Source organism: Heterodontus francisci, chromosome 8 (genome assembly GCF_036365525.1).
Source record: "Heterodontus francisci isolate sHetFra1 chromosome 8, sHetFra1.hap1, whole genome shotgun sequence".
NCBI lineage: Eukaryota > Metazoa > Chordata > Chondrichthyes > Heterodontiformes > Heterodontidae > Heterodontus > Heterodontus francisci.
Window position 1 is genome coordinate 43,617,194 of NC_090378.1, and position 11,062 is coordinate 43,628,255.

General features: G+C 36.3%; 1 protein-coding gene across 4 annotated transcripts in view; it reads left to right on the forward strand.

The window, feature by feature from the left end:
- Positions 1 to 10,932, forward strand: part of tesk2 (testis associated actin remodelling kinase 2) — a 143,720-nt gene extending 132,788 nt beyond the window's left edge. For all 4 annotated transcript variants that reach the window (XM_068037036.1, XM_068037037.1, XM_068037038.1 and 1 more), the window contains one exon: positions 493 to 10,932. In XM_068037036.1, coding sequence (XP_067893137.1) covers positions 493 to 1,526 — 1,034 coding nt within the window. In that variant the 3' untranslated portion in view covers positions 1,527 to 10,932. The remainder of the gene's footprint in view (positions 1 to 492) is intronic.
- Positions 10,933 to 11,062: the final 130 nt, after the last annotated feature.

Consider the following 11,062-nt stretch of genomic DNA (forward strand, 5'->3'; position numbering starts at 1 on the left):
AATATTAAGGCCCATGTGTGCCTGAAAATGGTCAAGTTTGAATTCTGATTGGGTGAAGAAACATTTTGTATATGTTTAAAACAAAAACTTAAACTTTATTTTTTAATAAAGCATGTGGAGGAGTGTATTTTACAGGCAGTATAATCCAATTTTAGAGCTTTCTCTTGGGGTATATTTATTCAAAATATAATGCTGTCACTGATTTTCCCTGCCCCTACCTTCCAGCATGCTGTGCGGTAGAAAATACTCTTGTTACTTTTACTTTGAACATTTGGTCAATATTTATCTGGGAGTTGCTCATGTTTAAACTGGAATACTTCAAAAAATAAACTGACAAAAGCTTCTTAATAGAAGCACAGTAGTTTACTGCCACCGTGATATTTTATGCAAGACAGTGTCACTTGCAAGTATAGTATGGATAACTTGAAATAGTCTTCAAGCTGTAATCATAGTACTCTGTTTTAACACTTTTTATTTTGTGATCATTTGTAGGTGCTGGAGAGAAAGGACAGGCAATAAAAAGGTGCAGTCCCCTGAGACTTCCAGGTGACAAGATTCCACCCAAATCGCCTCGGCCTCGTCGCAATATATGGCTTTCTCGTAGTCAATCAGACTTTTTTACCCGAAAAGGCGGTCGGAAGATTAATGTCCAAGATCCATACTATACCCCTAGTAAGGGAACATTACGCAAGATTAACCCCTTCAATGCCAGACAGGACCTGAAAGGTGGAAAGATAAAGTTTGTGGATACACCAAGTAAATCAGTAATATCACTTGCATTTGACCTGCCTTCACCTGATGCTATAAACTACCCAGTCACTTCAATATCCCAGGCGAAACAGTACTGCAGTGGGGATTTTCAGGAATCTATTCCCTCTGAGCGACAATATCGATCTCTTCCAGTTTCACCTGATCTTCCAACAAAAGAATGTCACAGTTTTGGGGCCTTTTCATTAACATTTGGAAAATGTGATCCCATGCAGCTTGGAACTGATGTGCGTCAGAAAGTGTCGAGCAGCTCCAGATACTCCGAGTTGGAGATTCCACCATTTAAGTTCAAACCACAGATGCAGAAAACTGCATCATTGGAACAGTTTGATGCTATGGAGTGTTCAGGGAGAGAGTTCCGGCAAGATGAAAGTGAAGTATATATAGAGAGCAGGAAACTTTTAAAAAACAGTGGAAGCATGACTGTTCTTGGCCAAGAAAGTCTGAATTGTAATAATATGACTGGCGATAATGGGCAAAATTTAGATAGCACATCATTTAGCCAGTGGGATAGCTCAATTTCAGGTGAAGAAATGGAGGAACAAGAGATGCAGAGGGACATGTCTAAATTAGCAATTCCAGAACCTAAGTCACCTTTCAGTGTAAGTATCGCACTGGAACGAGATGGTGAAGTGGACCCAAGTAGCTGTACTGCTTTTCCAGCTGAAGCTTCTGAAGTGGAAGGGCACTCATCTGTAGTACTGACTCCATGTATGACTTCAAATCCATGTCACCTTCAGTCAAAATGTGATATTTGAAGGGTGTGCATGTATTAACATTGTACAGTGAGGCTTTGTATAATGGTTATTTCGGTCTAACAAAAATCCAGTTATTATATTGTCAGAAGAGGTATGTGAGAGAGACTAGAATTCCAAAGCTGTTTCAAGGTGGGTGCTGGTACCATGGACATCAGTCTGTTCTAATGAATAAATTATTTGGCTTAATTTGTGGTGGTAAACCAGTATTATAAATTGTCTCATTCATTTGGGTAAACTTTTCACATCCCCTCCAAGTTAAGTCAAACCTTTATGGCAGTAGTTCTATAAAGTGACTAAGTTTGTCCTCCCTTTTTTAATGTCAGTATCAGTGTACAAGCAGTATATCCACTGGCACCTTCAGTATTTGTAGGATCACCAGTGGTTTGAACAAATCTGTTGGATGCCCATTCTTTTCTCAATTTGAATGCAATTAAGATATTTTTAGAAAATTTTCTTCAATTCGAATGTGAAGTTTGTTGTATCATTTATGGAGCTGTAGCAATCCTATTTTTAGTGAAAATCTATTGGGCAAGTTAATTATAAAAATAACCTTTTATTTAGTATTTTCCATATGTGGGAGATTTCCCCATTAACTCAAGATTATGCCCATGTTGCTTAAAGATTATTTAAGAGCACATATGATCATATTACATCTCACATGTTTGCATCCAAGTCTACTTGCAATAAGATAACTGTTAGGGATACAGTGTCATTGTAAGAATAGCCTGCATGTCCCAGGGTACCGGTATGTAATAAACCATGTTGGGTGTCAATTTGGTCTTCCTTTGGTCCACAAAAACGATATTTAAAAAAAAATAAAATTACTCAAATTGAAAAAGTGGACCTACAAGGTTTCTTATACAAGAAAAGCACTTCATCACTTTCTTTCCTATAGCTTGAAAGATGTTACTACTGTATATTTTGTATTTCAACCTGGACTACTGTAACTGGAGTTGGATGTATAGCAGCATGGTGCCATATAAACTATAGTTTATGATGGGTCAACTCACAGGATTAGCACAAAGAATGTTTCATTTACAAAAAGCATGATGCGTTTATCTTTTTGGACCCTGTGAAATCCAATTTCATTATATGGAGATTTTGTTTGAATTAGATTTCTTCCTTTTCCTTTCCTCCAAAAATGTCACATGTTATGCAGGTTGGTGAACTCTTTCCACACATCATCCTTTGCTTTTTTGTAACTGGCTACTAGGCCATATGTCAAATGTAGGTTTGCCTTCTCTGCTACCTTCCTTTCTGGCCCTCTGCTGAAGTATCTTGTCCTGATTAATCAGTTAATTAGATTTTAACCATTAATGTGAATTACAAAGCAATGTTTTTTTTACACCCGGTTTAAACGAGGGCTATTGGTCTGGATCTAATCTAGATTAAAAATAAATCTGCATCAGGTAATTTAGTGCAGTTAATTTACTCCTGAGCTAATGGGGGAATTTACTTCAGATTATCTGCAATTAACTTGACTCATGGTTCATACACATTCCAGGTTTTCCTATGGCTATGCATTATACTGTTTTCTAACCTCAATCAGTTTGACATATAATGAACAGATAAATTGATGGGAAGTGTTAAATGTTCAGGCCTATGCTTTTAAATTCATTGATCAACACTTGCTTCTAATTTTCTTTTGATTTCATTGTTTTAGTTAAAAAAAATTAATTTTATTTGTGTATTTTATATATATTTATACACACACATCTTGTGACTTGACAAGGTTTTTGATTAACATCCAGTCTGGCTCTCCAAATTACAGTACTGTAATGGTGAAGCAGCAGTCCAGTGTTAGTCTGCTTATGCTTTTTAAAAACCAGAGCGACTTGGTCAAACTGAAAAGTGCATTTGACTCATTACTTTGGTTTGGTAGGTGTGCTTTTGCATTGTTTTGAGTTTTTTGCATTAAATATTTCCACAGATTAATTCACTCTACTGCTGGGACTCCTTAAGGACATGAATTGCTTAATCTTGGACAGTTTAATTTTTAATTTCTTAAATATGCTTAATATCAATGATTATTTCTCCTTTAAGTAATTTGCAAGAATAACACACAATTCTATTTGCCAAGTGAAAAAAGTCTCTTTGGTTAGATTCATTCTTAGTTATGAAATTGAAGTTAGGAAGCATGATCAATGTACTCTAATACCAGAGTGAACACAGGTCCTTGCAGCTCTGCTCATTTATCATTTTAGTAAAGTTGGTGATGGAATTTGCAGTTCTGCATTCACCTTAACTGCTAACTTACATATTTCGCAAATTGCAGCTTTTGGTGGGGGAAAGTGCTATATTATAGTATTTCAGCATAGAGTGCCACATAATTTAATGTGTTTTACTTTAAGATGGTGATGCATTTGTCTTGGTACCGTCTTTCAATATCCAGTCTTTATATTTGCCATTGTTTGGGTCACTAAAACAGATTATTTGATTTAATTGCGAACCCATGCTTTTTGATGTTTGTAAACAGTGTTCAGATCCCAGGAAGTGACTTAACTGTGATCTAAAACCATAAATTCTGGTGTAAATTACAGTTGTATTCTGTTATGAATCTGTTTCCCGAGTAGAATGTGAAACTAGGAAATTGGTAGGTTACTAATTCCATGTGTACAGAAATAGTATGTATTGCATCTCTGTATACTAATCAAGGTGAGTAAGCAGCACATTGATTTGGATAAAGTTATAAATGAAATCAAAGTTAATCATATGCAACAAAAAAATTATTGCACAATAAAAATACAGGCAGTATGTTTTTTAGGAAGGGAGCAAGGGAAGATGGCAAAGTCTCTGCTTGCTGCTGTCACAGTATTGCTGTTGTTACTTGAATCAGGCTATTCCTAACTTTTTGGGCAAAATAAACCTGTGCCACCTGTAAGATTGTAGACTTATAACTTCTGGTTGGACTCTCGGGAGGAGTTTGGTTCCATGTGAGAAATGGTTCCATAAGCACAAACAGCATTCTGGCTTCTCATCCACTAGCCTTTATCTATATGCAAGCCTTAGACCTGGAGTATTGGAGGCATTGCAGCTGAGCCCGATACTGTCCTCAGCTGTGTATATTTGACACCAAAAAAATTCTATTTAAAAACCATTGCCCTTAGCTTGGCTGGGTAAGAGTGAGGGGAAAGAAAATTCATAACAGAAGCATAGGACTGTGTAGATGCTTTGGGTTTTTCATAAAGTATATGGAATATGCATAGGTCCCATTTATATTTATATACTGTATATCTAAAGATTTCAGTGAGATTTGTACAGAAGTGTACCCAAAACTCTACACATCTTTGGATAGTACATACTATGTAAATGCAGCTAATCATTTGTGGCATGCAACAGTTATGTGCTATTTCATTCAAGAAATGTATGCATTGTACAGAAGTTTTGCACCATTTTCAAACTGCTGTTAACAGTCCAAGATATCAAATCAATCACTATTGGCTGTCCTTAACCATCACTGCTTGCCCTCATCGTGAACATTGGATCCTGTTATTTAGTGGGTACTGTGCGTGCTTGGCTTGCAGTGTACACATTCAAGAAATTAGACACTTACCTGTGGTGCACTGTATTGTGTAAGTAAACTCTAGTTTTTTAACCTGGAGTGTACTATTAAAATTTCACAATTGAATTCGAAAGTAATGCAGAAAATAAGATTTTGCAATGGATAATGCAATAAAATGTTTGTTGTTTTACATTCCTTAAATGGGAACAAACATTTAACCATAAAAGGGTCAGAAACTAAGTGAGATCTCATTTTAAAAATGTCTTGTGGTTTTCTTTTTGATCTGCAATATAGTTGATGATTGTGTGCAAAAAACAAAGCTATTGCTTTCGAAATCCTCCAGCCTTACAAAATGTTACAAATTTTTGCATTTGCACTCTTAGAAAAGTTTATTTTGGCCAAAAGCAAGGAAGATACATTGTATGGTTGTTAGTGTGTAGCTGAATGGAAGGCCATTTGGTTTTAGGAATATTTGGGTGAACACCAACACATAATAACCATCTATGTAAAAAGGTCACATTTCTTAATATGACTCTGTATTTCTAATATTGGATGTTATATAAAACTAGTTAAGAGTATAATGACAGGAATCTTAGTTTGGCCTCACATTGTGGTTTGCACAAAAGATATTACACAAAATGGCATGTAACTATTCTAAATTATTTTGAATTTCTGGCTATTTCATTATTATATTATTTCCCAGTAACAACATAGAGCAAGCTGTTTGAATGCCCTACCACTTAATTACTCGAATTTGTCACAGCTGAAGCGGCAATTTTTCACTGAAGAAATCTATTCAAAATGATGTTGGAGAATGAGTTTTGGCGGGAGTCCATTTTAATTTTAAGGTTTGCATTATAGATATGAATTGCATAGATTTCAGTAAACTTTTTCATTGCAGGATTAATTAGACCTGTTTATTTCTGATCTTGAAAAATTTGAGCAAAGATTAATACCATGTTTTGAATGTACTTTCCCTTAATCTCCATCGATTTGTGGTGTAACATAAAAATTTATTTGAATTTGTAAAAGATAGTTGAAGTATTTCCAGGAGTATCATTCTGATTGATTAAATGTGTTGTATTAACCTTGGCTCACTGGTAACACTTTCACCTCTGAGTCGGATGGTTTTGGGTTCAAGTCCCATTCTAGAGACCTCAGCACATAATCCAGCTTGATACTTCAGTGCAGTGCTATGGGAACACGGCACTGTCAAAGATGCCATCTTTCAGATGAGATGTTAAATCGTTCTCGGGTGGATGTAAAAGATGCTATTACACCTGCAGTAAATGCAAGGAAGTTCTCGGTGTCCGAACCAATATTTATCTCAACTGATCACTTTTAAAACAAAAGGCAGATAACTTGTTCATGCATCTCATTGCTGTTTGTGGGTCCTTGCTGTGTGCTAATTGGCTTCCGCATTCCTTACATTGCAACAGTGACCATACTTCATAAGTACTCTATTGGCTGTAAAGCACTAGGGATATCCTGAGATCATGAAAGAAAAGTGTATAAATACAAGTTCGTTCATAGGGAGTGTGCCCATCAGCAGGCATTTGGAAATGTGTGGTTTTTCAGTTTGGATCCATAGAGAGGAAAGCATTGCATCTATACTTTTAAAACTGAAAAATGCTTCAGATTGAAGTGCCAATGTTGAAATAATTCTTCAGTGCTTTGTTTATGAATTCTGTTTCTAGGATTTTGCTTAAGTTATGTATGTCACACCTTTTGAACAGAGGCACAGGTTTTTTTTAGATAGTTCTTTCCTTCCCCATTAGTTTCTCTGACATTTCCATGTTTCTGTCAGTGTTGCTTCATATGAGTGTTAAAGTACACACAAGTACTCCACACATGCACTCAACTTTTTATCCCTCTGCACAACAATGCAGGTTCAGCACGAGAAATCAATATTGGCATCTTTGAATATCAAATATGCTGTACATTTCTTAGCATAAACTGTTTCAGACATTGTGGAGGGAGGTTATAGGGGCATAGGGAGGGGTACATGCGTCAATAACGTACTGTGTGGGGCATTAGGGCATGTAATCCATCTGTGTTTGCATGTAATTTTAAAGAACTGAATTCCACTAATCTGTGGTGCATGTAATTGAGTCACTAAAAGGCTTCTTTTAATAAGAGATGTACCAACCTGAAATGGGTATCTGATCAGTACAACCTATGCTCAGGAAAAGCAATTACCACTTCTATTTTTTGAAATGGAGTGAACACTTGACACAGTGACCTGTCTGGACCTTCTAGCTAGGTCCTGTGATACCTGCATCAATTATAAGTGGAGAAGCAATGGGAGTTGGCAGCAGCTTTATTCAACTCAGCAAATCCATGTGAAGCCTGCCAATAATTTACAGAAGTGATAAATTTGGTTCATTTAACTTTTCAGGAAAAGGTGATATTACGTGTGTATAGGTGAGAAATGCTTTGTGATTCGGCTGCTAACTGGATGTAATACTAACAATAGTTTATTTTCACGCAGTAGGATTCCTTTGTTTACATTGGCACTACCTTTTGAGCGCTCCATTTCCCCAAAGACACATTGTACAGCGAGCTCGCCACTGGTATCAAACCCACTGGCCGTCCACGTCTCCGCTTTAAAGACGTCTGCAAACGCGACATGAAATCCTGTGACATTGATCACAAGTCGTGGGAGTCAGTTGCCAGCGTTCGCCAGAGCTGGCGGGCAGCCATAAAGACAGGGCTAAAATGTGGCGAGTCAAAGAGACTTAGTAGTTGGCAGGAAAAAGAGGCGCAAGGGGAGAGCCAACTGTGCAACAGCCCCGACAAACAAATTTCTCTGCAGCACCTGTGGAAGAGCCTGTCACTCTAGAATTGGCCTTTATAGCCACTCCAGGCGCGTATCCATTGTCTCTCGAGATAACGAGGCCCAAAAGAAAAAAGAATTTAAATAATGCTAATAGTGAGATCACAAATGGATTCCCTGCTCCTAGTGAAAAGTTCCACTAAGTACACATCATTATTATGCACCATGCTTTATTTTTGGAATTGTCTTATTCAGTAAAGTTGTTCGGCAAGGTGGGAGCTGTGTAATTTTGGCAATAAAATTGAAGGTATTGATTTCAAGACTTTAAACTTAAATAATGTTTTTTTAATGAAGTGGCCCAGTTATCATAACTTGTATTAATATGGTTGAGGGAACAGAGTGGTTTTTATTTCAGATGAATCTCATTCAAAATTATCATGTTTGGGATGGATTTCAGATTATCAATGGATGGCCTTCCACTGAAGCAATTCACTGATTCATTCATTTACTGAATGTCATTTGGTACTCACAAAGGTAGATCAACTTTTTATGCATTTGTGCATTTAGCAAACCTGTCTAGATGAAAAGATTAGATAATTGTTATACTCATTGTTTAAGTTTGCCACTTAGCAGTTAAATTTGCTTCTCACCTATTTTCCATTCCCCCAGTAATTTTCAGAAGGGGGAAGTTAATGTATGTATTTTAACACACACTGCTCTGCACACATCTATCATTTTGAGCAACCAGTCTCTATTTGAGCTTTACCTGGTGCTTTAATCTGGGAAACTCCAGGCTCCAAATAGCCATTTAATTTACAGTAAGTTAAATGATATCATCTACACATTTAAAACAGGTCTTAAGGGTGCTTCCTCGTTGCATCAGATACAGCCAACACTCTTGGCACGGGATCATGGTGTACAGCTTATTAGCTGAAAGTGCATAAAGTCAGATGCCTGTGGATTTATCTATTTTCCACAGTGCAGAGAAGCCATTCATGGATAGGGAGCTCCCCTTTTAATTTTTACAATACTGGTTTCAAAAATCAATGTTGGTATTTTTAGTTTTACACACAATCTGCAGCAACAAACTGAGTTTTAGTTGCTTTTGCTGATCATAATGAAACAATACTGTTGTTAAATAGATGATTGGAGTATTCACTGTACTAAATTCAAATTGTTTGGAGTGTGCAGTAAATTGCTATAGTCATCCTGTTGCATCTTTTTTAGTTCATTGGAAAAACGGAAACTACTTGCATGTTTTTTTTTTGCTTGTTAGCAAAAATGTAACATTCTTGTAAGGGCATTGTCATAATTGGAAAAGCAGAAGTGAGTCCACTTTGAAACATAATGCTTGTGTGAACAAAATGATCTTTTCTACCACTCAGTTCTTATTCTGTATCTTAGGAAACTGTTTTGAGTTCAGGTTTTGAAAAACTTTTGTCACGATAGTTCAAAAATGTCAGTTTTTATTTGTCAGCATTTGAAGCCTGCTTGAAATTTAGAGCAATTTATTTTTGTAATGATTATGGAAAAATCCTTGTGAATTTTAAAACTTTTTGTTGGCTGGTACATAATTACCATTGCAAAAGATTAGGTTCTAGTACTGTACATTAGGTATTTAATATTGTAATTCACCATCAAAAACTGTAATCATGCTATATCAAAAAAAGTTTATAAGAACATTATGTTCGTGGGCTCAAATATCCAATAATCTATCGCTTTGTGATTGATACATTTACTTTCCCAAATAATTGGAATAATTAGAAAATATGTGGCATCCAATCTATGAGAAGTACTGGCATAGCAGTGCTAAACCAGAGCTTTTTCATTCTTGTAAAATGAGCAACTTTGATTTGAGATTTCTAATCAATGTTTTGTAAATTTTGCAGAAAATTCTACTTTTTTCAGTAATCACCTTTCTCCCCTACTCTGCTGAAATGTTGACTTGACAAATGATCAGAGGGCATTTTGCAGTTGCAAAGGAAAACAACATTTTTCCTCCACCAATGGTTAGATTGTCTTAAAGTAACAAAAATCTAGGTCTATTTCAAATGGAAAATAGTGATCTTTAGTTTACCTTTTTAATAGGAAAGGAACATTGGTTCAGACCCTTAATACCAAGTTACTGAACCCATGACTGCATAACAATTTGCTGACATATGCTCTGAGAAAGGTTGAAACAGGAAAGAAAGTCAGTGGAAAGGATATGTGCTGCAACAGAATAAACTTTGAAGTAAGATGTTACAGAACAGAAAATGCCCTTTTAAAGAATATAGTCTAAAGAGGCATTGGTAATGGCAGAATGGTGCCTGTGCTGTCTAGTATACCTAGTATCGATTCTTACAAAAAAATTCAGAAAAAAAGCTGAGGTATTTGGGAACATTAGTTGATATAATTTTGAACTGTGGATCTGAGTGCTTTCCTTATAAATACAGCAAAATGATTTACTTTGACAAACTTGTTATAGACTTGAACAATTAAGCTATAATGCACCTTTGCAGTTGAGACACTTGTATAACTAGATCATTTGCGTTTGTAATAAGCCCTTACATCATGTCACTACATTTCTATGCAAAAAAAATTTCCTCTTTTTGCAACAGGAAGAAAAAGATGTTGATTATAAATCTATTTTCTTATTTATGAAGGCGTTTTTGCGAAATGTCTTAATATTCAGATCTCTAATTAAAGCTATAATTTAAGAACCACTTTGTGGAAAATTTTTTGTGTGACTGAGACTTACTCAGTTGAATTGCTTTCTTGTTAGACATTCAGCACAAAAACTATTCAAGATGGCTGCTGTAGAAATGAGTGGTGAACTATTTTAAACTTAAACTAGGGTAAAACTCAATCTGATTGCTATACCATGTCTCTTTAATTGAAATATTGGCCCAGATTTTGCAGTGATAACGAAGGCGAAACTGACAGCAACTTCTAGAGTCACATGCAGAATTATGCAGAAATACATTAGTCAGTGGAAAATCTTATGAAATGATGAGAACATTCCCTCTTATGCTGTAAAAAAAAACCTTGAATGAGGTGTAACTGGGTTTTATGGCATCTTCTTTGGCCTCCTTATCTCGCGAGACAATGGGTAAGCGCCTGGAGGTGGTGTGTGGAGCAGCGCCTGGAGTGGCTATAAAGGCCAATTCTAGAGTGACAGGCTCTTCCACAGGTGCTGCAGAGAAATTTGTTTGTCGGGGCTGTTGCACAATTGGCTCTCCCCTTGTGCCTCTCTCTTTTCCTGCCAACTGCTAAGTC